This window comes from Chiloscyllium plagiosum, unplaced genomic scaffold (assembly GCF_037043375.1).
Source record: "Chiloscyllium plagiosum isolate Xiang-an unplaced genomic scaffold, Cpla_swu_hap1 HiC_scaffold_99, whole genome shotgun sequence".
NCBI classification, from domain to species: domain Eukaryota; kingdom Metazoa; phylum Chordata; class Chondrichthyes; order Orectolobiformes; family Hemiscylliidae; genus Chiloscyllium; species Chiloscyllium plagiosum.
This window is the reverse complement of record NW_028270238.1, coordinates 61097-87299: the sequence shown is the minus strand read 5'-3', so window position 1 is coordinate 87299 and position 26203 is coordinate 61097. Positions and strand designations below refer to the sequence as shown.

The 26203-nt window shown below is 51.1% G+C and overlaps 1 protein-coding gene across 1 annotated transcript in view; it reads right to left on the bottom strand.

Moving 5' to 3' along the window:
- The window catches only part of LOC148134086 (G protein-coupled receptor kinase 2-like), a gene marked incomplete at its 3' end in the record, with an annotated part of 79845 nt that extends 54088 nt beyond the window's left edge, over window positions 1–25757 (bottom strand). The window contains exons 1-3 of the mRNA XM_087985693.1: window positions 25637–25757; window positions 19817–19883; window positions 14307–14390 (exon numbers count right to left, since the gene is read on the bottom strand). Of these exons, the coding sequence (XP_087841819.1) occupies window positions 14307–14390; window positions 19817–19883; window positions 25637–25704 (219 nt within the window). The remainder of the gene's footprint in view (window positions 1–14306; window positions 14391–19816; window positions 19884–25636) is intronic.
- Window positions 25758–26203: the final 446 nt, after the last annotated feature.

The window sequence follows — 26203 nt, the reverse complement described above, 5'->3', positions numbered from 1 at the left end:
CACTCACAGTCACACAGCACAGAGAGAGTGTGTCTCACTCACAGTTACACAGCACAGAGGGAGTGTGTCTCACACAGAGTTACACAGCACAGAGAGAGTATGTGTCTCTCACAGTTACACAGCACAGAGGGACTGTGTCTCACTCACAGTAACACAGCACAGAGAGAGTGTGTCTCACTCACAGTTACACAGCACAGAGAGAGTGTGGCTCACTCACAGTTACACAGCACAGAGAGAGTGTGCCTCACTCACAGTTACACAGCACAGAGTGAGTGTGTCTCACACACAGTTACACAGCACAGAGAGAGTGTCTCACTCACAGTTACACAGCACAGAGAGAGTGTGTCTCACTCACAGTTACACAGCACAGAGAGAGTGTGTCTCACTCACACTCACACAGCACAGAGTGAGTGTGTCTCACTCACAGTCACACAGCACAGAGAGAGTGTGTCTCACTCACAGTCACACAGCACAGAGAGAGTGTGTCTCATTCACACTTACACAGCACAGAGAGTGTGTCTCACTCACCGTTACACAGCACAGAGAGAGTGGGTGTCACTCACAGTCACACAGCACAGAGAGAGTGGGTGTCACTCACAGTCACACAGCACAGAGAGAGTGTGCCTCACTCACAGTTACACAGCACAGAGTGAGTGTGTCTCACACACAGTTATACAGCACAGAGAGAGTGTCTCACTCACAGTTACACAGCACAGAGAGAGTGTAGATCACTCACAGTTACACAGCACAGAGAGAGTGTGACTCACTCACAGTTACACAGCACAGAGAGAGTGTGTCTCACTCACAGTTACACAGCACAGAGTGTGTCTCACTCACAGTTACACAGCACAGAGAGAGAGTGTCTCACTCACAGTCACACAGCACAGAGAGAGTGTGTCTCACTCACAGTCACACAGCACAGAGAGAGTGTGTCTCACTCACAGTTACACAGCACAGAGGGAGTGTGTCTCACACAGAGTTACACAGGACAGAGAGAGAATGTGTCTCACTCACAGGAACACAGCACAGAGAGAGTGTGTCTCACTCACAGTTACACAGCACAGAGAGAGTGTGGCTCACTCACAGTTACACAGCACAGAGAGAGTGTGCCTCACTCACAGTTACACAGCACAGAGTGAGTGTGTCTCACACACAGTTACACAGCACAGAGAGAGTGTGACTCACTCACACTTACACAGCACAGAGAGTGTGTCTCACTCACCGTTACACAGCACAGAGAGAGTGGGTGTCACTCACAGTTACACAGCACAGAGAGAGTGTGTCTCACTCACATTCACACAGCACAGAGAGAGTGTGTCTCACTCACAGTTACACAGCACAGAGAGTGTGTGTCACTCACAGTTACACAGCACAGAGAGAGTGTGTCTCACTCACAGTTACACAGCACAGAGAGAGTGTGTCTCACTCACAGTCACACAGCACAGAGAGAGTGTGTCTCACTCAGTCACACAGCACAGAGAGAGTGTGTCTCACTCACAGTTACACAGCACAGAGTGTGTCTCACTCACAGTTACACAGCACAGAGAGTGTGTCTCACTCACAGTCACACAGCACAGAGAGAGTGTGTCTCACTCACAGTTACACAGCACAGAGAGAGTGTGTCTCACTCACAGTTACACAGCACAGAGAGAGTGTGTCTCACTCAGAGTTACACAGCACAGAGAGAGTGTGTCTCACTCACAGTCACACAGCACAGAGAGTGTGTCTCACTCACAGTCACACAGCACAGAGAGAGTGTGTCTCATTCACAGTCACACAGCTCAGAGAGAGTGTGTCTCACTCAAAGTTACACAGCACAGAGAGAGTGTGTCTCACTCACAGTTACACAGCACAGAGAGAGTGTGTCTCACTCACAGTCACACAGCACAGAGAGAGTGTGTCTCACTCACAGTCACACAGCACAGAGAGAGTGTGTCTCACTCACAGTCACACAGCACAGAGAGAGTGTGTCTCACTCACAGTCACACAGCACAGAGAGAGTGTGTCTCACTCACAGTTACACAACACAGAGAGAGTGTGACTCACTCACACTTACACAGCACAGAGAGAGTGTGTCTCACTCACAGCCACACAGCACAGAGAGAGTGTGTCTCACTCACAGTCACACAGCACAGAGAGAGTGTCTCACTCACAGTCACACAGCACAGAGAGAGTGTGTCTCACTCACAGTCACACAGCACAGAGAGAGTGTGTCTCACTCACAGTCACACAGCACAGAGAGAGTGTGTCTCACTCACAGTTACACAGCACAGAGAGAGTGTAGATCACTCACAGTCACACAGCACAGAGAGAGTGTGTCTCACTCACAGTTAGACAGCACAGAGAGAGTGTGTCTCACTCACAGTCACACAGCACAGAGAGAGTGTGTCTCACTCACAGTCACACAGCACAGAGAGAGTGTGTCTCACTCACAGTCACACAGCACAGAGAGAGTGTGTCTCACTCACAGTCACACAGCACAGAGAGAGTGTGTCTCACTCACAGTCACACAGCACAGAGAGAGTGTGTCTCACTCACAGTCACACAGCACAGAGAGAGTGTGTCTCACTCACAGTCACACAGCACAGAGAGAGTGTGTCTCACTCACAGTTACACAGCACAGAGGGAGTGTGTCTCACACAGAGTTACACAGCACAGAGAGAGTGTGTGTCACTCACAGTTACACAGCATAGAGAGAGTGTGGCTCACTCACAGTTACACAACACAGAGAGAGTGTGTCTCACTCACAGTCACACAGCACAGAGAGAGTGTGTCTCATTCACACTTACACAGCACAGAGAGTGTGTCACTCACCGTTACACAGCACAGAGAGAGTGGGTGTCACTCACAGTCACACAGCACAGAGAGAGTGGGTGTCACTCACAGTCACACAGCACAGAGAGAGTGTGCCTCACTCACAGTTACACAGCACAGAGTGAGTGTGTCTCACACACAGTTACACAGCACAGAGAGAGTGTGTCCACTCACAGTTATACAGCACAGAGAGAGTGTGTCTCACTCACAGTTACACAGCACAGAGAGAGTGTGTCTCACTCACAGTTACACAGCACAGAGTGAGTGTGTCTCACTCACAGTTAAGCAGCACAGAGAGTGTGTCTCACTCACAGTCACACAGCACAGAGAGAGTGTGTCTCACTCACAGTCACACAGCACAGACAGTGTGTGTCGCACTCACAGTCACACAGCACAGAGAGAGAGTGTCTCACTCACAGTTACACAGCACAGAGAAAGTGTGGATCACTCACAGTCACACAGCACAGAGACAGTGTGTCTCACTCACAGTTACACAGCACAGAGAGAGAGTGTCTCACTCACAGTTACACAGCACAGAGAGAGTGTGTCTCACTCACAGTTACACAGCACAGAGAGAGAGTGTCTCACTCACAGTTACACAGCACAGAGAGAGTGTGTCTCACTCACAGTCACACAGCACAGAGAGAGTGTGTCTCACTCACAGTTACACAGCACAGAGGGAGTGTGTCTCACACAGAGTTACACAGCACAGAGAGAGTATGTGTCTCTCACAGTTACACAGCACAGAGGGACTGTGTCTCACTCACAGTAACACAGCACAGAGAGAGTGTGTCTCACTCACAGTTACACAGCACAGAGAGAGTGTGCCTCACTCACAGTTACACAGCAGAGTGAGTGTGTCTCACTCACAGTCACACAGCACAGAGAGTGTGTCTCACTCACAGTCACACAGCACAGAGAGTGTGTCTCACTCACCGTTACACAGCACAGAGAGAGTGGGTGTCACTCACAGTTACACAGCACAGAGAGAGTGTGTCTCACTCACATTCACACAGCACAGAGAGAGTGTGTCTCACTCACAGTTACACAGCACAGAGAGTGTGTGTCACTCACAGTTACACAGCACAGAGAGAGTGTGTCTCACTCACAGTCACACAGCACAGAGAGAGTGTGTCTCACTCACAGTTACACAGCACAGAGAGAGTGTGTCTCACTCACAGTCACACAGCACAGAGAGAGTGTGTCTCACTCACAGTCACACAGCACAGAGAGAGTGTGTCTCACTCACAGTTACACAGCACAGAGTGTGTCTCATTCACAGTTACACAGCACAGAGAGTGTGTCTCACTCACAGTCACACAGCACAGAGAGAGTGTGTCTCACTCACAGTTACACAGCACAGAGAGAGTGTGTCTCACTCACAGTTACACAGCACAGAGAGAGTGTGTCTCACTCACAGTTACACAGCACAGAGAGAGTGTGTCTCACTCACAGTCACACAGCACAGAGAGAGTGTGTCTCACTCACAGTTACACAGCACAGAGAGAGTGTGTCTCACTCACAGTTACACAGCACAGAGAGAGTGTGTCTCACTCACAGTTACACAGCACAGAGAGTGTGTCTCACTCACAGTCACACAGCACAGAGAGAGTGTGTCTCACTCACAGTCACACAGCACAGAGAGAGTGTGTCTCACTCACAGTTACACAGCACAGAGAGTGTGTCTCACTCACAGTCACACAGCACAGAGAGAGTGTGTCTCATTCACAGTCACACAGCTCAGAGAGAGTGTGTCTCACTCAAAGTTACACAGCACAGAGAGAGTGTCTCACTCACAGTTACACAGTACAGAGAGAGTGTCTCACTCACAGTCACACAGCACAGAGAGAGTGTGTGTCACTCACAGTCACACAGCACAGAGAGAGTGTGTCTCACTCACAGTCACACAGCACAGAGAGAGTGTGTCTCACTCACAGGTACACAGCACAGAGAGAGTGTGTCTCACTCACAGTTACACAACACAGAGAGAGTGTGACTCACTCACACTTACACAGCACAGAGAGAGTGTGTCTCACTCACAGCCACACAGCACAGAGAGAGTGTGTCTCACTCACAGTCACACAGCACAGAGAGAGTGTGTCTCACTCACAGTCACACAGCACAGAGAGAGTGTGTCTCACTCACAGTCACACAGCACAGAGAGAGTGTGTCTCACTCACAGTCACACAGCACAGAGAGAGTGTGTCTCACTCACAGTTACACAGCACAGAGAGAGTGTAGATCACTCACAGTCACACAGCACAGAGAGAGTGTGTCTCACTCACAGTTAGACAGCACAGAGAGAGTGTGTCTCACTCACAGTCACACAGCACAGAGAGAGTGTGTCTCACTCACAGTCACACAGCACAGAGAGAGTGTGTCTCACTCACAGTCACACAGCACAGAGAGAGTGTGTCTCACTCACAGTCACACAGCACAGAGAGAGTGTGTCTCACTCACAGTTACACAGCACAGAGAGAGTGTGTCTCACTCACAGTCACACAGCACAGAGAGAGTGTGTCTCACTCACAGTTACACAGCACAGAGGGAGTGTGTCTCACACAGAGTTACACAGCACAGAGAGAGTGTGTCTCACTCACAGTTACACAGCACAGAGAGAGTGTGGCTCACTCACAGTTACACAACACAGAGAGAGTGTGTCTCACTCACAGTCACACAGCACAGAGAGAGTGTGTCTCATTCACACTTACACGGCACAGAGAGTGTGTCTCACTCACCGTTACACAGCACAGAGAGAGTGGGTGTCACTCACAGTCACACAGCACAGAGAGAGTGGGTGTCACTCACAGTCACACAGCACAGAGAGAGTGTGCCTCACTCACAGTTACACAGCACAGAGTGAGTGTGTCTCACACACAGTTACACAGCACAGAGAGTGTGTCTCACTCACAGTCACACAGCACAGAGAGTGTGTCTCAATCACCGTTACACAGCACAGAGAGAGTGGGTGTCACTCACAGTTACACAGCACAGAGAGAGTGTGTCTCACTCACATTCACACAGCACAGAGAGAGTGTGTCTCACTCACAGTTACACAGCACAGAGAGTGTGTGTCACTCACAGTTACACAGCACAGAGAGAGTGTGTCTCACTCACAGTCACACAGCACAGAGAGAGTGTGTCTCACTCACAGTTACACAGCACAGAGAGAGTGTGTCTCACTCACAGTCACACAGCACAGAGAGAGTGTGTCTCACTCACAGTCACACAGCACAGAGAGAGTGTGTCTCACTCACAGTTACACAGCACAGAGTGTGTCTCACTCACAGTTACACAGCACAGAGAGTGTGTCTCACTCACAGTCAGACAGCACAGAGAGAGTGTGTCTCACTCACAGTTACACAGCACAGAGAGAGTGTGTCTCACTCACAGTTACACAGCACAGAGAGAGTGTGTCTCACTGACAGTTACACAGCACAGAGAGAGTGTGTCTCACTCACAGTCACACAGCACAGAGAGTGTGTCTCACTCACAGTCACACAGCACAGAGAGAGTGTGTCTCATTCACAGTCACACAGCTCAGAGAGAGTGTGTCTCACTCAAAGTTACACAGCACAGAGAGAGTGTGTCTCACTCACAGTTACACAGTACAGAGAGAGTGTCTCACTCACAGTCACACAGCACAGAGAGAGTGTGTGTCACTCACAGTCACACAGCACAGAGAGAGTGTGTCTCACTCACAGTCACACAGCACAGAGAGAGTGTGTCTCACTCACAGGTACACAGCACAGAGAGAGTGTGTCTCACTCACAGTTACACAACACAGAGAGAGTGTGACTCACTCACACTTACACAGCACAGAGAGAGTGTGTCTCACTCACAGCCACACAGCACAGAGAGAGTGTGTCTCACTCACAGTCACACAGCACAGAGAGAGTGTGTCTCACTCACAGTCACACAGCACAGAGAGAGTGTGTCTCACTCACAGTCACACAGCACAGAGAGAGTGTGTCTCACTCACAGTCACACAGCACAGAGAGAGTGTGTCTCACTCACAGTCACACAGCACAGAGAGAGTGTAGATCACTCACAGTCACACAGCACAGAGAGAGTGTGTCTCACTCACAGTTAGACAGCACAGAGAGAGTGTGTCTCACTCACAGTCACACAGCACAGAGAGAGTGTGTCTCACTCACAGTCACACAGCACAGAGAGAGTGTGTCTCACTCACAGTCACACAGCACAGAGAGAGTGTGTCTCACTCACAGTCACACAGCACAGAGAGAGTGTGTCTCACTCACAGTTACACAGCACAGAGAGAGTGTGTCTCACTCACAGTCACACAGCACAGAGAGAGTGTGTCTCACTCACAGTCACACAGCACAGAGAGAGTGTGTCTCACTCACAGTTACACAGCACAGAGGGAGTGTGTCTCACACAGAGTTACACAGCACAGAGAGAGTGTGTCTCACTCACAGTTACACAGCACAGAGAGAGTGTGTCTCACTCACAGTCACACAGCACAGAGAGAGTGTGTCTCACTCACAGTTACACAGCACAGAGTGTGTCTCACTCACAGTTACACAGCACAGAGAGTGTGTCTCACTCACAGTCAGACAGCACAGAGAGAGTGTGTCTCACTCACAGTTACACAGCACAGAGAGAGTGTGTCTCACTCACAGTTACACAGCACAGAGAGAGTGTGTCTCACTGACAGTTACACAGCACAGAGAGAGTGTGTCTCACTCACAGTCACACAGCACAGAGAGTGTGTCTCACTCACAGTCACACAGCACAGAGAGAGTGTGTCTCATTCACAGTCACACAGCTCAGAGAGAGTGTGTCTCACTCAAAGTTACACAGCACAGAGAGAGTGTGTCTCACTCACAGTTACACAGTACAGAGAGAGTGTCTCACTCACAGTCACACAGCACAGAGAGAGTGTGTGTCACTCACAGTCACACAGCACAGAGAGAGTGTGTCTCACTCACAGTCACACAGCACAGAGAGAGTGTGTCTCACTCACAGGTACACAGCACAGAGAGAGTGTGTCTCACTCACAGTTACACAACACAGAGAGAGTGTGACTCACTCACACTTACACAGCACAGAGAGAGTGTGTCTCACTCACAGCCACACAGCACAGAGAGAGTGTGGCTCACTCACAGTTACACAACACAGAGAGAGTGTGTCTCACTCACAGTCACACAGCACAGAGAGAGTGTGTCTCATTCACACTTACACGGCACAGAGAGTGTGTCTCACTCACCGTTACACAGCACAGAGAGAGTGGGTGTCACTCACAGTCACACAGCACAGAGAGAGTGGGTGTCACTCACAGTCACACAGCACAGAGAGAGTGTGCCTCACTCACAGTTACACAGCACAGAGTGAGTGTGTCTCACACACAGTTACACAGCACAGAGAGAGTGTCTCACTCACAGTTACACAGCACAGAGAGAGTGTGACTCACTCACACTTACACAGCACAGAGAGTGTGTCTCACTCACAGTTACACAGCACAGAGAGAGTGTGTCTCACTCACATTCACACAGCACAGAGAGAGTGTGTCTCACTCACAGTTACACAGCACAGAGAGTGTGTGTCACTCACAGTTACACAGCACAGAGAGAGTGTGTCTCACTCACAGTTACACAGCACAGAGAGAGTGTGTCTCACTCACAGTTACACAGCACAGAGAGAGTGTGTCTCACTCACAGTCACACAGCACAGAGAGAGTGTGTCTCACTCACAGTCACACAGCACAGAGAGAGTGTGTCTCACTCACAGTTACACAGCACAGAGTGTGTCTCACTCACAGTTACACAGCACAGAGTGTGTGTCTCACTCAAAGTCACACAGCACAGAGAGAGTGTGTCTCACTCACTGTTACACAGCACAGAGAGAGTGTGTCTCACTCACAGATACACAGCACAGAGAGAGTGTGTCTCACTCACAGTTACACAGCACAGAGAGAGTGTGTCTCACTCACAGTCACACAGCACAGAGAGAGTGTCTCACTCACAGTCACACAGCACAGAGAGAGTGTGTGTCACTCACAGTCACACAGCACAGAGAGAGTGTGTCTCACTCACAGTCACACAGCACAGAGAGAGTGTGTCTCACTCACAGGTACACAGCACAGAGAGAGTGTGTCTCACTCACAGTTACACAACACAGAGAGAGTGTGACTCACTCACACTTACACAGCACAGAGAGAGTGTGTCTCACTCACAGTCACACAGCACAGAGAGAGTGTGTCTCACTCACAGTCACACAGCACAGAGAGAGTGTGTCTCACTCACAGTCACACAGCAGAGAGAGAGTATGTCTCACTCACAGTCACACAGCACAGAGAGAGTGTGTCTCACTCACAGTCACACAGCACAGAGAGAGTGTGTCTCACTCACAGTTACACAGCACAGAGAGAGTGTAGATCACTCACAGTCACACAGCACAGAGAGAGTGTGTCTCACTCACAGTTACACAGCACAGAGAGAGTGTGTCTCACTCACAGTCACACAGCACAGAGAGTGTGTCTCACTCACAGTCACACAGCACAGAGAGAGTGTGTCTCATTCACAGTCACACAGCTCAGAGAGAGTGTGTCTCACTCAAAGTTACACAGCACAGAGAGAGTGTGTCTCACTCACAGTCACACAGCACAGAGAGAGTGTCTCACTCACAGTCACACAGCACAGAGAGAGTGTGTGTCACTCACAGTCACACAGCACAGAGAGAGTGTGTCTCACTCACAGTCACACAGCACAGAGAGTGTGTGTCTCACTCACAGGTACACAGCACAGAGAGAGTGTGTCTCACTCACAGTTACACAGCACAGAGAGAGTGTGTCTCACTCACAGTTACACAGCACAGAGAGAGTGTGTCTCACTCACAGTCACACAGCACAGAGAGAGTGTGTCTCACTCACAGTCACACAGCACAGAGAGAGTGTGACTCACTCACACTTACACAGCACAGAGAGAGTGTGTCTCACTCACAGTCACACAGCACAGAGAGAGTGTGTCTCACTCACAGTCACACAGCACAGAGAGAGTGTGTCTCACTCACAGTCACACAGCACAGAGAGAGTGTGTCTCACTCACAGTCACACAGCACAGAGAGAGTGTGTCTCACTCACAGTCACACAGCACAGAGAGAGTGTGTCTCACTCACAGTTACACAGCACAGAGAGAGTGTAGATCACTCACAGTCACACAGCACAGAGAGAGTGTGTCTCACTCACAGTTAGACAGCACAGAGAGAGTGTGTCTCACTCACAGTCACACAGCACAGAGAGAGTGTGTCTCACTCACAGTCACACAGCACTGAGAGAGTGTGTCTCACTCATAGTTACACAGCACAGAGAGAGTGTGTCTCACTCACAGTTACACAGCACAGAGAGAGTGTGTCTCACTCACAGTCACACAGCACAGAGAGAGTGTGTCTCACTCACAGTCACACATCACAGAGAGAGTGTGTCTCACTCACAGTTACACAGCACAGAGTGTGTCTCACTCACAGTTACACAGCACAGAGAGTGTGTCTCACTCACAGTCACACAGCACAGAGAGAGTGTGTCTCACTCACAGTTACACAGCACAGAGAGAGTGTGTCTCACTCACAGTTACACAGCACAGAGAGAGTGTGTCTCACTCAAAGTTATACAGCACAGAGAGAGTGTGTCTCACTCACAGTTACACAGCACAGAGAGAGTGTAGATCACTCACAGTCACACAGCACAGAGAGAGTGTGTCTCACTCACAGTTACACAGCACAGAGAGAGTGTGTCTCACTCACAGTCACACAGCACAGAGAGTGTGTCTCACTCACAGTCACACAGCACAGAGTGAGTGTGTCTCATTCACAGTCACACAGCTCAGAGAGAGTGTGTCTCACTCAAAGTTACACAGCACAGAGAGAGTGTGTCTCACTCACAGTTACACAGCACAGAGAGAGTGTCTCACTCACAGTCACACAGCACAGAGAGAGTGTGTGTCACTCACAGTCACACAGCACAGAGAGAGTGTGTCTCACTCACAGTCACACAGCACAGAGAGAGTGTGTCTCACTCACAGGTACACAGCACAGAGAGAGTGTGTCTCACTCACAGTTACACAACACAGAGAGAGTGTGACTCACTCACACTTACACAGCACAGAGAGAGTGTGTCTCACTCACAGTCACACAGCACAGAGAGAGTGTGTCTCACTCACAGTCACACAGCACAGAGAGAGTGTGTCTCACTCACAGTCACACAGCACAGAGAGAGTGTGTCTCACTCACAGTCACACAGCACAGAGAGAGTGTGTCTCACTCACAGTCACACAGCACAGAGAGAGTGTGTCTCACTCACAGTTACACAGCACAGAGAGAGTGTAGATCACTCACAGTCACACAGCACAGAGAGAGTGTGTCTCACTCACAGTTAGACAGCACAGAGAGAGTGTGTCTCACTCACAGTCACACAGCACAGAGAGAGTGTGTCTCACTCACAGTCACACAGCACAGAGAGAGTGTGTCTCACTCACAGTCACACAGCACAGAGAGAGTGTGTCTCACTCACAGTCACACAGCACAGAGAGAGTGTGTCTCACTCACAGTCACACAGCACAGAGAGACTGTGTCTCACTCACAGTCACACAGCACAGAGAGAGTGTGGCTCACTCACAGTTACACAACACAGAGAGAGTGTGTCTCACTCACAGTTACACAGCACAGAGAGAGTGTGTCTCACTCACAGTTACACAGCACAGAGAGAGTGTGTCTCACTCACAGTTAGACAGCACAGAGAGTGTCTCACTCACAGTCACACAGCACAGAGAGAGTGTGTCTCACTCACAGTTACACAGCAGAGAGAGAGTGTGACTCACTCACAGTCACACAACACAGAGAGAGTGTGTCTCACTCACAGTTACACAGCAGAGAGAGACAGTGTGTCTCACTCACAGTTACACAGCACAGAGAGAGTGTGTCTCACTCACAGTCACACAGCACAGAGAGAGTGTGTCTCACTCACAGTCACACAGCACAGAGAGAGTGTGTCTCACTCACAGTTACACAGCACAGAGAGAGTGTGTCTCACTCACAGTTACACAGCACAGAGAGAGTGTGTCTCACTCACAGTCACACAGCACAGAGAGAGTGTGTCTCACTCACAGTTACACAGCACAGAGAGAGTGTGTCTCACTCACAGTCACACAGCACAGAGAGAGTGTGTCTCATTCACAGTCACACAGCTCAGAGAGAGTGTGTCTCACTCAAAGTTACACAGCACAGAGAGAGTGTGTCTCACTCACAGTTACACAGCACAGAGAGAGTGTCTCACTCACAGTCACACAGCACAGAGAGAGTGTGTGTCACTCACAGTCACACAGCAGAGAGAGTGTGTCTCACTCACAGTCACACAGCACAGAGAGAGTGTGTCTCACTCACAGGTACACAGCACAGAGAGAGTGTGTCTCACTCACAGTTACACAACACAGAGAGAGTGTGACTCACTCACACTTACACAGCACAGAGAGAGTGTGTCTCACTCACAGTCACACAGCACAGAGAGAGTGTCTCACTCACAGTTACACAGCACAGAGAGAGTGTGACTCACTCACACTTACACAGCACAGAGAGTGTGTCTCACTCACCGTTACACAGCACAGAGAGAGTGGGTGTCACTCACAGTTACACAGCACAGAGAGAGTGTGTCTCACTCACATTCACACAGCACAGAGAGAGTGTGTCTCACTCACAGTTACACAGCACAGAGAGTGTGTGTCACTCACAGTTACACAGCACAGAGAGAGTGTGTCTCACTCACAGTCACACAGCACAGAGAGAGTGTGTCTCACTCACAGTCACACAGCACAGAGAGAGTGTGTCTCACTCACAGTCACACAGCACAGAGAGAGTGTGTCTCACTCACAGTTACACAGCACAGAGTGTGTCTCACTCACAGTTACACAGCACAGAGAGTGTGTCTCACTCACAGTTACACAGCACAGAGAGAGTGTGTCTCACTCACAGTCACACAGCACAGAGAGAGTGTGTCTCACTCACAGTTACACAGCACAGAGAGAGTGTGTCTCACTCACAGTCACACAGCACAGAGAGTGTGTCTCACTCACAGTCACACAGCACAGAGAGAGTGTGTCTCACTCACAGTCACACAGCACAGAGAGAGTGTGTCTCACTCACAGTTACACAGCACAGAGAGAGTGTGTCTCACTCACAGTCACACAGCACAGAGAGAGTGTGTCTCACTCACAGTCACACAGCACAGAGAGAGTGTGTCTCACTCACAGTCACACAGCACAGAGAGAGTGTGTCTCACTCACAGTTACACAGCACAGAGTGTGTCTCACTCACAGTTACACAGCACAGAGAGTGTGTCTCACTCACAGTTACACAGCACAGAGAGAGTGTGTCTCACTCACAGTCACACAGCACAGAGAGAGTGTGTCTCACTCACAGTTACACAGCACAGAGAGAGTGTGTCTCACTCACAGTCACACAGCACAGAGAGTGTGTCTCACTCACAGTCACACAGCACAGAGAGAGTGTGTCTCACTCACAGTCACACAGCACAGAGAGAGTGTGTCTCACTCACAGTCACACAGCACAGAGAGAGTGTGTCTCACTCACAGTCACACAGCACAGAGAGAGTGTGTCTCACTCACAGTTACACAGCACAGAGAGAGTGTGTCTCACTCACAGTCACACAGCACAGAGAGTGTGTCTCACTCACAGTTACACAGCACAGAGAGAGTGTGTCTCACTCACAGTCACACAGCACAGAGAGAGTGTGTCTCACTCACAGTCACACAGCACAGAGAGAGTGTGTCTCACTCACAGTTACACAGCACAGAGTGTGTCTCACTCACAGTTACACAGCACAGAGAGTGTGTCTCACTCACAGTTACACAGCACAGAGAGAGTGTGTCTCACTCACAGTCACACAGCACAGAGAGAGTGTGTCTCACTCACAGTTACACAGCACAGAGAGAGTGTGTCTCACTCACAGTCACACAGCACAGAGAGTGTGTCTCACTCACAGTCACACAGCACAGAGAGAGTGTGTCTCACTCACAGTCACACAGCACAGAGAGAGTGTGTCTCACTCACAGTCACACAGCACAGAGAGAGTGTGTCTCACTCACAGTCACACAGCACAGAGAGAGTGTGTCTCACTCACAGTTACACAGCACAGAGAGAGTGTGTCTCACTCACAGTCACACAGCACAGAGAGTGTGTCTCACTCACAGTCACACAGCACAGAGAGAGTGTGTCTCACTCACAGTCACACAGCACAGAGAGAGTGTGTCTCACTCACAGTTACACAGCACAGAGAGAGTGTGTCTCACTCACCGTCACACAGCACAGAGAGAGTGTGTCTCACTCACAGTTACACAGCACAGAGAGAGTGTGTCTCACTCACAGTCACACAGCACAGAGAGAGTGTGTCTCACTCACAGTCACACAGCACAGCGAGAGTGTGTCTCACTCACAGTTACACAGATTCACACGATGTTTATTACCGAGACTTGTGTGCCATCGATGTGCTCAGAGTGCAGGCTGGTGTCCAGCACAGATTCCCGAGGTGGAATAAGTGGGGGAGAGTACTGTAACAGACAGCACAGACTGGGTTAGTGAGCTGGACGCCGGCCTCCACCTCATCATCACTCCCTCTGTAACCCCCTACATCCCCTCCCTATCGCTGTACCCCCTCCACCCCCTACCTATCTCTGTAATCCCCTCCAGCCTCTACACCCCCTCCCTATCTCTGTAATCCCCTCCAGCCTCTACACCCCCTCCCTATCTCTGTAACCCCCTCCAGCACCTACACCCCCTCCCTATCTCTGTAACCCCCTCCAGCCACTGCACCCCCTCCCTATGGGACAGACTCAAAGATACTCAGGGCATTTGTGAATTTTTCTTGTTATGTAAATGTTTACAGCCCTTTCTCACTCTGATTCCAACCCTCAATGTTCCCAGTGTGGGTCTAACTGAGGGATATAGAGACTGGAACTGTGCACAGGGCTCCCAGTGTGGGTCTAACTGAGGGATATAGAGACTGGAACTGTGCACAGGGCTCCCAGTGTGGGTCTAACTGAGGGATATAGAGACTGGAACTGTGCACAGTGCTCCCAGAGTGGGTCTGAGGGATATAGAGACCGGAACTGTGCACAGTGCTCCCAGTGTGGGTCTAACTGAGGGATATAGAGACTGGAACTGTGCACAGTGCTCCCAGTGTGGGTCGAACTGAGGGTTATAGAGACGGGAACTGTGCACTGTGCTCCCAGTGTGGGTCTGACTGAGGGATATAGAGACTGGAACTGTGCACAGTGTACAGAGTGTGGGTCTAACTGAGGGATATAGAGACTGGAACTGTGCACAGTGCTCCCAGTGTGGGTCTAACTGAGGGATATAGGGACGGGAACTGTGCACAGTGCTCCCTGTGTGGGTCTGACTGTGGGATACAGATACCGGAACTGTGCACAGTGCTCCCAGTGTGGGTCTACTGAGGGATATTGAGACCGGAACTGTGCACAGTGCTCACAGTGTGGGTCTACTGAGGGATATTCAGACCGGAAGTGTGCACAGTGCTCCCAGTGTGGGTCTAGCTGAGGGATATTCAGACCGGAACTGTGCACAGTGCTCCCAGTGTGGGTCTAGCTGAGGGATATAGAGACCGGAACTGTGCACAGTGATCCCAGTGTGGGTCTAACTGAGGGATATAGAGACCGGAACTGTGCACAGTGCTCCCAGTGTGGGTCTAGCTGAGGGATATAGAGACCGGAACTGTGCACAGTGATCCCAGTGTGGGTCTAACTGAGGGATATAGAGACCGGAACTGTGCACAGTGCTCCCAGTGTGGGTCTAACTGAGGGATATAGAGACTGGAACATAGCACAGTGCTCACACTGTGGGTCTACTGAGGGATATTGAGACCGGAACTGTGCACAGTGCTCACAGTGTGGGTCTAACTGAGGTATATAGAGACTGGAACTGTGCACAGTGCTCCCAGTGTTGGTCTGACTGACGGATATAGAGACCGGAACTGTGCACAGTGCTCCCAGTGTGGGTCTAGCTGAGGGATATAGAGACCGGAACTGTGCACAGTGATCCCAGTGTGGGTCTAACTGAGGGATATAGAGACCGGAACTGTGCACAGTGCTCCCAGTGTGGGTCTAGCTGAGGGATATAGAGACCGGAACTGTGCACAGTGATCCCAGTGTGGGTCTAACTGAGGGATATAGAGACCGGAACTGTGCACAGTGCTCCCAGTGTGGGTCTAGCTGAGGGATATAGAGACCGGAACTGTGCACAGTGATCCCAGTGTGGGTCTAACTGAGGGATATAGAGACCGGAACTGTGCACAGTGCTCCCAGTGTGGGTCTAACTGAGGGATATAGAGACTGGAACATAGCACAGTGCTCACACTGTGGGTCTACTGAGGGATATTGAGACCGGAACTGTGCACAGTGCTCACAGTATGGGTCTAACTGAGGTATATAGAGACTGGAACTGTGCACTGTGCTCCCAGTGTGGGTCTGACTGAGGGATATAGAGACTGGAACTGTGCACAGTGCACAGAGTGTGGGTCTAACTGAGGGATATAGAGACTGGAACTGTGCACAGTGCTCCCAGTGTGGGTCTAACTGAGGGATATAGGGACGGGAACTGTGCACAGTGCTCCCTGTGTGGGTCTGACTGTGGGATACAGATACCGGAACTGTGCACAGTGCTCCCAGTGTGGGTCTACTGAGGGATATTGAGACCGGAACTGTGCACAGTGCTCACAGTGTGGGTCTACTGAGGGATATTCAGACCGGAAGTGTGCACAGTGCTCCCAGTGTGGGTCTAGCTGAGGGATATTCAGACCGGAACTGTGCACAGTGCTCCCAGTGTGGGTCTAGCTGAGGGATATAGAGACCGGAACTGTGCACAGTGATCCCAGTGTGGGTCTAACTGAGGGATATAGAGACCGGAACTGTGCACAGTGCTCCCAGTGTGGGTCTAGCTGAGGGATATAGAGACCGGAACTGTGCACAGTGATCCCAGTGTGGGTCTAACTGAGGGATATAGAGACCGGAACTGTGCACAGTGCTCCCAGTGTGGGTCTAGCTGAGGGATATAGAGACCGGAACTGTGCACAGTGATCCCAGTGTGGGTCTAACTGAGGGATATAGAGACCGGAACTGTGCACAGTGCTCCCAGTGTGGGTCTAACTGAGGGATATAGAGACTGGAACATAGCACAGTGCTCACACTGTGGGTCTACTGAGGGATATTGAGACCGGAACTGTGCACAGTGCTCACAGTGTGGGTCTAACTGAGGTATATAGAGACTGGAACTGTGCACAGTGCTCCCAGTGTTGGTCTGACTGAGGGATATAGAGACCGGAACTGTGCACAGTGCTCCCAGTGTGGGTCTAACTGAGGGATATAGAGACCGGAACTGTGCACAGGGCTCCCAGTGTGGGTCTAACTGAGGGATATAGAGACCGGAACTGTGCACAGTGCTCCCAGTGTGGGTCTAACTGAGGGATATAGGGACGGGAACTGTGCACAGTGCTCCCAGTGTGGGTCTAACTGAGGGATATAGAGACCGGAACTGTGCACAGTGCTCCCAGTGTGGGACTAACTGAGGGATATAGAGACACAGTGCTCCCAGAGTGGGTCTGACTGAGGGATATAGAGACCGGAACTGGACAGAGTGCTCACAGTGTGGGTCTAACTGAGGGATATAGAGACCGGAACTGTGCACAGTGCTCCCAGTGTGGGTCTAACTGACGGATATAGAGACAGGAACTGTACACAGTGCTCACTGTGTGAGTCTAACTGAGGTGTATAGAGACCGGAACTGTGCACAGTGCTCCCAGTGTGGGTCTAACTGAGGGATATAGAGACGGGAACTGTCCACAGTGCACCCAGTGTGGGTCTAACTGAGGGATATAGAGACCGGAACTGTGCACAGTGCTCCCAGAGTGGGTCTAAATGAGGGATATAGAGACCGGAACTGTGCACAGTGCTCCCAGAGTGGGTCTAAATGAGGGATATAGAGACCGGAACGCTGCACAATGCTCCCAGTGTGGGTCTAACTGAGGGATATAGACACCGGAACTGTGCAGTGCTCACAGTGCGGGTCTAACTGAGGGATACAGAGACTGGAACTGTGCACAGTGCTCCCAGTGTGGGTCTAACTGAGGGATATGGAGACCGGAACTGTGCAGTGCTCACAGTGCGGGTCTAACTGAGGGATATAGAGACTGGAACTGTGCACAGTGCTCTAAGCGTGGCTCTAACTGAGGTAAATAGAAGCTGGAACTGTGCACAGTGCTCCCAGTGTGGGTGTGACTGATGGATATAGAGACCGGAACTGTGCACAGTGCTCCCAGTGTGGGTCTAACTGAGGGATATAGAGACTGGAACTGAAACAGTGCTCCCAGAGTGGGTCTAACTGAGGGATATAGAGACCGGAACTGTGCACAGTGCTCCCAGTGTGGGTCTAACTGAGGGATATAGAGAGTGGAACTGTGCACAGTGCTCCCAGTGTGGGTCTAACTGAGGGATATAGAGACCGGAACTGTGCACAGTGCTCCCAGTGTGGGTCTAACTGAGGGATATAGAGACTGGAACTGTGCACAGTGCTCCCAGTGTGGGTCTAACTGAGGGATATAGAGACTGGAACTGTGCACAGTGCTCCCAGTGTGGGTCTAACTGAGGGATATAGAGACTGGAACTGTGCACAGTGCTCACAGTGTGGGTCTAACTGAGGGATATAGAGACCGGAACTGTGCACAGTGCTCCCAGTGTGGGTCTGACTGAGGGATATAGAGACCGGAACTGTGCACAGTGCTCCCAGTGTGGGTCTAACTGAGGGATATAGAGACCGGAACTGTGCACAGTGCTCCCAGTGTGGGTCTGACTGAGGGATATAGAGACCGGAACTGTGCACAGTGCTCCCAGTGTGGGTCTAACTGAGGGATATAGAGACCGGAACTGTGCACAGTGCTCCCAGTGTGGGTCTAACTGAGGGATATAGAGACGGGAACTGTGCACAGTGCTCCCAGTGTGGGTCTAACTGAGGGATATAGAGACTGGAACTGTGCACAGTGCTCCCAGTGTGGGTCGAACTGGGGGATATAGAGACTGGAACTGTGCACAGTGCTCCCAGTGTGGGTCTAACTGAGGGATATAGAGACCGGAACTGTGCACAGTGCTCCCAGTGTGGGTCTGACTGAGGGATATAGAGACTGGAACTGTGCACAGTGCTCCCAGTGTGGGTCTAACTGAGGGATATAGAGACCGGAACTGTGCACAGTGCTCCCAGTGTGGGTCTAACTGAGGGATATAGAGACCGGAACTGTGCACAGTGCCCCCAGTGTGGGTCTAACTGAGGGATATCGAGACCGGATCTTTGCACAGTGCTCCCAGTCTGGGTCTGACTGAGGGATATAGAGACCGGAACTGTGCACAGTGCTCCCAGTGTGGGTCTAACTGAGGGATATAGAGACCGGAACTGTGCACAGTGCTCCCAGTGTGGGTCTGACTGAGGGATATAGAGACCGGAACTGTGCACAGTGCTCCCAGTGTGGGTCTAACTGAGGGATATAGAGACCGGAACTGTGCACAGTGCTCCCAGTGTGGGTCTAACCGAGGGATATAGAGACCGGAACTATGTACAGTGCCCCCAGTATGGGTCTAACTGAGGGATATAGAGACCGGAACTGTGCACAGTGCTCCCAGTGTGGGTCTAACTGAGGGATATAGAGAGTGGAACTGTGCACAGTGCTCTCAGTGTGGGTCTAACTGAGGGATATAGAGACTGGAACTGTGCACAGTGCTCCCAGTGTGGGTCTGACTGAGGGATATAGAGACCGGAACTGTGCACAGTGCTCTCAGTGTGGGTCTAACTGAGGGATATAGAGACTGGAACTGTGCATAGTAATTCCCTGATACCAAACTGGCAGTTTGGCCCAGGCGGAGACATCAGTCGGATGGGGTGTGAAGGGATTCCCGATGGTTTCCTGAGGGAGATGTACCTCCTGTACGAAGACCCTGTGCCAGTTCACGTTGGTGAAGAATGGGTGCGATTTCAATTCCAAAGCCCTGCAACACAGCAGATTAAACACACTGTTCACAGCTCAGCCAAACTGCACCAAGCACACCAAAATATGCTGGCCCCCCCCTCTCTCTCAGGGAGATATCTGTACACTGACTGGTGTCTCTCAGTCCCCTCTCTCTCTCAGGGAGATATCTGTACACTGACTGGTGTCTCTCAGTCCCCTCTCTCTCTCAGGGAGATATCTGTACACTGACTGGTGTCTCTCAGTCCCCTCTCTCTCTCAGGGAGATATCTGTACACTGACTGGTGTATCTCAGTCCCCTCTCTCTCTCTCTCAGGGAGATATCTGTACACTGACTGGTGTCTCTCAGTCCCCTCTCTCTCTCAGGGAGATATCTGTACACTGACTGGTGTCCCTCAGTCCCCCCTCTCTCTCTCTCAGGGAGATATCTGTACACTGACTGGTGTCCCTCAGTCCCCCCTCTCTCTCTCAGGGAGATATCTGTACACTGACTGGTGTCTCTAAGTCCCCTCTCTCTCAGGGAGATATCTGTACACTGACTGGTGTCTCTAAGTCCCCTCTCTCTCAGGGAGATATCTGTACACTGACTGGTGTCTCTAAGTCCCCTCTCTCTCAGGGAGATATCTGTACACTGACAGGTGTCTCTCAGTCCCCCCTCTCTCTCTCAGGGAGATATCTGTGCACTGACTGGTGTCTCTCAGTCCCCTCTCTCTCTCTCAGGGAGATATCTGTACACTGACTGGTGTCTCTCAGTCCCCTCTCTCTCTCTCTCTCAGGGAGATATCTGTACACTGACTGGTGTCTCTCAGTCCCCTCTCTCTCTCTCTCTCAGGGAGATATCTGTACACTGACTGGTGTCTCTCAGTCCCCTCTCTCTCTCTCTCTCAGGGAGATATCTGTACACTGACTGGTGTCTCTCAGTCCCCCCTCTCTCTCAGGGAGATATCTGTACACTGACTGGTGTCTCAGTCCCCTCTCTCTCTCTCAGGGAGATATCTGTACACTGACTGGTGTCTCTCAGTCCCCTCTCTCTCTCTCAGGGAGATATCTGTACACTGACTGGTGTCTCTCAGTCCCCCCTCTCTCTCTCAGGGAGATATCTGTACACTGACTGGTGTCTCTCAGTCCCCCCTCTCTCTCTCAGGGAGATATCTGTACACTGACTGGGGTCTCTCAGTCCCCTCTCTCTCTCTCAGGGAGATATCTGTACACTGACTGGTGTCTCTCAGTCCCCTCTCTCTCTCTCAGGGAGATATCTGTACACTGACTGGTGTCTCTCAGTCCCCCCTCTCTCTCTCAGGGAGATATCTGTACACTGACTGGGGTCTCTCAGTCCCCTCTCTCTCTCTCAGGGAGATATCTGTACACTGACTGGGGTCTCTCAGTCCCCTCTCTCTCAGGGAGATATCTGTACACTGACTGGTGTCTCTCAGTCTCCTCTCTATCTCAGGGAGATATCTGTACACTGACTGGTGTCTCTCAGTCCCCTCTCTCTCTCTCTCTCTCAGGGAGATATCTGTACACTGATTGGTGTCTCTCAGTCCCCTCTCTCTCTCTCTCTCAGGATATCTGTGCACTGACTGGTGTCTCTCAGTCCCCCCTCTCTCTCTCTCAGGGAGATATCTGTACACTGACTGGTGTCTCTCAGTCCCCTCTCTCTCTCTCTCAGGGAGATATCTGTACACTGACTCGTGTCTCTCAGTCCCCTCTCTCTCAGGGAGATATCTGTACACTGAATGGTGTCTCTCAGTCCCCTCTCTCTCTCAGGGAGATATCTGTACACTGACTGGTGTCTCTCAGTCTCCTCTCTATCTCAGGGAGATATCTGTACACTGACTGGTGTCTCTCAGTCCCCTCTCTCTCTCTCTCTCAGGGAGATATCTGTACACTGACTGGTATCTCTCAGTCCCCTCTCTCTCTCTCTCTCAGGGAGATATCTGTACACTGACTAGTGTCTGTCAGTCCCCTCTCTCTCTCTCTCTCTCAGGGAGATATCTGTGCACTGACTGGTGTCTCTCAGACCCCTCTCTCTCAGGGAGATATCTGTACACTGACTGGTGTCTCTCAGTCCCCTCTCTCTCTCTCAGGGAGATATCTGTACACTGACTAGTGTCTCTCAGTCCCTTTCTCTCTCTCTCAGGGAGATATCTCTACACTGACTGGTGTCTCTCAGTCCCCCCGCTCTCTCTCTCCGGGAGATATCTGTACACTGACTGGTGTCTCTCAGTCCCCTCTCTCTCTCTCTCTCAGGGAGATATCTGTACACTGACTGGTGTCTCTCAGTCCCCTCTCTCTCTCTCTCAGGGAGATATCTGTACACTGACTGGTGTCTCTCAGACCCCTCGCTCTCAGGGAGATATCTGTACACTGACTGGTGTATCTCAGTCCCCTCTCTCTCAGGGAGATATCTGTACACTGAATGGTGTCTCTCAGTCCCCTCTCTCTCTCTCTCAGGGAGATATCTGTACACTGACTCGTGTCTCTCAGTCCCCTCTCTCTCAGGGAGATATCTGTATACTGACTGGTGTCTCTCAGTCCCCTCTCTCTCCCTCAGGGAGATATCTGTACACTGACTGGTGTCTCTCAGTCCCCTCTCTCTCTCAGGGAGATATCTGTACACTGACTGGTGTCTCTCAGTCCCCCCTCTCTCTCTCAGGGAGATATCTGTACACTGACTGGTGTCTCTCAGTCCCCTCTCTCTCTCTCTCAGGGAGATATCTGTACACTGACTGGTGTCTCTCAGTCCCCTCTCTCTCTCAGGGAGATATCTGTACACTGACTGGTGTCTCTCAGTCCCTTCTCTCTCTCTCTCAGGGAGATATCTGTACACTGACTGGTGTCTCTCAGTCCCCTCTCTCTCTCAGGGAGATATCTGTCCACTGACTGGTGTCTCTCAGTCCCCTCTCTCTCTCAGGGTGATATCTGTACACTGACTGGTGTCTCTCAGTCCCCTCTCTCTCTCAGGGAGATATCTGTACACTGACTGGTGTCTCTCAGTCCCCTCTCTCTCTCTCTCAGGGAGATATCTGTACACTGACTGGTGTCTCTCAGTCCTCCCTCTCTCTCTCAGGGAGATATCTGTACACTGACTGGTGTCTCTCAGTCCCCTCTCTCTCAGGGAGATATCTGTACACTGACTGGTGTCTCTCAGTCCCCTCTCTCTCTCAGGGAGATATCTGTCCACTGACTGGTGTCTGCCAGTCCCCTCTCTCTCTCAGGGTGATATCTGTACACTGACTGGTGTCTCTCAGTCCCCTCTCTCTCTCAGGGAGATATCTGTACACTGACTGGTGTCTCTCAGTCCCCTCTCTCTCTCTCTCAGGGAGATATCTGTACACTGACTGGTGTCTCTCAGTCCTTCCTCTCTCTCTCAGGGAGATATCTGTACACTGACTGGTGTCTCTCAGTCCCCTCTCTCTCAGGGAGATATCTGTACACTGACTGGTGTCTCTCAGTCCCCTCTCTCTCTCTCTCAGGGAGATATCTGTACACTGACTGGTTTCTCTCAGTCCCCCCTCTCCCTCTCTCAGGGAGATATCTGTACACTGACTGGTGTCTCTCAGTCCCCTCTCTCTCTCTCTCAGGGAGATATCTGTGCACTGACTAGTGTCTCTCAGTCCCTTTCTCTCTCTCTCTCTCAGGGAGATATCTGTACACTGACTGGTGTCTCGCTGACCCCTCTCTCTCAGGGAGATATCTGTGCACTGACTGGTGTCTCTCAGTCCCCCCGCTCTCTCTCAGGGAGATATCTGTACACTGACTGGTGTCTCTCAGTCCCCTCTCTCTCTCTCTCAGGGAGATATCTGTACACTGACTGGTGTCTCTCAGTCCCCTCTCTCTCAGGGAGATATCTGTACACTGACTGGTGTCTCGCTGACCCCTCTCTCTCAGGGAGATATCTGTGCACTGACTGGTGTCTCTCAGTCCCCCCGCTCTCTCTCAGGGAGATATCTGTACACTGAATGGTGTCTCTCAGTCCCCTCTTGTTCTCAGGGAGATATCTGTACACTGACTGGTGTCTCTCAGTCCCCTCTCTCTCAGGGAGATATCTGTACACTGACTAGTGTCTCTCAGTCCCCTCTCTCTCTCTCTCTCTCAGGGAGATATCTGTACACTGATTGGTGTCTCTCAGTCCCCTCTCTCTCTCTCTCTCAGGATATCTGTGCACTGACTGGTGTCTCTCAGTCCCCCCTCTCTCTCTCTCAGGGAGATATCTGTACACTGACTGGTGTCTCTCAGTCCCCTCTCTCTCTCTCTCAGGGAGATATCTGTACACTGACTCGTGTCTCTCAGTCCCCTCTCTCTCAGGGAGATATCTGTACACTGAATGGTGTCTCTCAGTCCCCTCTCTCTCTCAGGGAGATATCTGTCCTCTGACTAGTGTCTCTCAGTCCCCTCTCTCTCTCAGGGAGATATCTGTACACTGACTGGTGTCTCTCAGTCCTCTCTCTCTCTCTCTGGGAGATATCTGTACACTGACTGGTGTCTCTCAGTCCTCTCTCTCTCTCAGGGAGATATCTGTACACTGACTGGTGTCTCTCAATCCTCTCTCTCTCTCTCTGGGAGATATCTGTACACTGAATGGTGTCTCTCAGTCCCCTCTCTCTCTCAGGGAGATATCTGTCCACTGACTGGTGTCTCTCAGTCCCCTCTCTCTCTCAGGGAGATATCTGTACACTGACTGGTGTCTCTCAGTCCTCTCTCTCTCTGGGAGATATCTGTACACTGACTGGTGTCTCTCAATCCTCTCTCTCTCTCTCTGTCTCTGGGAGATATCTGTACACTGAATGGTGTCTCTCAGTCCCCTCTCTCTCTCAGGGAGATATCTGTCCACTGACTAGTGTCTGTCAGTCCCCTCTCTCTCTCTCTCTCTCTCAGGGAGATATCTGTACACTGACTGGTGTCTCTCAGTCCCCTCTCTCTCAGGGAGATATCTGTACACTGACTGGTGTCTCTCAATCGTCTCTCTCTCTCTCTGGGAGATATCTGTACACTGAATGGTGTCTCTCAGTCCCCTCTCTCTCTCTCAGGGAGATATCTGTCCACTGACTGGTGTCTCTCAGTCCCCTCTCTCTCTCTCAGGGAGATATCTGTACACTGACTGGTGTCTCTCAGTCCTCTCTCTCCCTCAGGGAGATATCTGTACACTGACTGGTGTTTCTCAGTCCCCTCTCTCTCTCAAGGAGATATCTGTACACTGACTGGTGAATCTCAGTCCCCTCCCTCTCTCTCAGGGAGATATCTGTACACTGACTGGTGTCTCTCAGTCCCCTCTCTCTCTCTCAGGGAGATATCTGTACACTGAATGGTGTCTCTCAGTCCCCTCTTGTTCTCAGGGAGATATCTGTACACTGACTGGTGTCTCTCAGTCCCCTCTCTCTCTCAGGGAGATATCTGTACACTGACTGGTGTCTCTCAGTCCCCTCCCTCTCTCTCTCAGGGAGATATCTGTACACTGACTGGTGTCTCTCAGTCCCCTCTCGCTCTCAGGGAGATATCTGTACACTGACTGGTGTCTCTCAGTCCTCTCTCTCTCTCTCTGGGAGATATCTGTACACTGACTGGTGAATCTCAGTCCCCCTCTCTCTCTCTCAGGAGATATCTGTACACTGACTGGTGTATCTCAGTTCCCCTCTCTCTCAGGGAGATATCTGTACACTGACTTGTCTCTCAGTCCCCTCTCTCTCTCTCAGGGAGATATCTGTACACTGACTGGTGTCTCTCAGTCCCCTCTCTCTCTCTCAGGGAGATATCTGGACACTGGGGGATACCTACCCCTTCTTGGAACATCCCAGCCTCTGGTCCACGACTGGTTCCAGCAGCCCCTTCAGCAGTGACTCCATTTCTGGTGTGTAATGGTCCCAGAGATCGAGTGGCTAGCCCAGAGAGGGAGAGACTTGGAGTGTGGGCATGTGTGAAAGAGAGAGAGAGAGAGACAGACAAAGAGAGAGTCTGAGTGTGTGCATTCGTGAAAAAGAGAGAGAGAGAGAGAGAGTCTGAGTGTGTGCATTTGCGAGAGAGAGAGACAGAGGGAGAGTCTGAGTGTGTGCATTCGCGAGAGAGAGAGAGACAGAGGGAGAGTCTGAGTGTGTGCATTCGCGAGAGAGAGGGAGAGAGACAGAGAAAGAGTCTGAGTGTGTGCATTCGCGAGAGAGAGAGAGAGACAGAGAGAGAGTCTGAGTATGTGCATTCGTGAGAGAGAGAGAGAGACAGAGAGAGAGAGTCTGAGTGTGTGCATTCGCGAGAGAGAGAGAGAGACAGAGAAAGAGTCTGAGTGTGTGCATTCGTGAGAGAGAGAGAGAGACAAAGAGACAGAGAGAGAGAGTCTGAGTGTGTGCATTC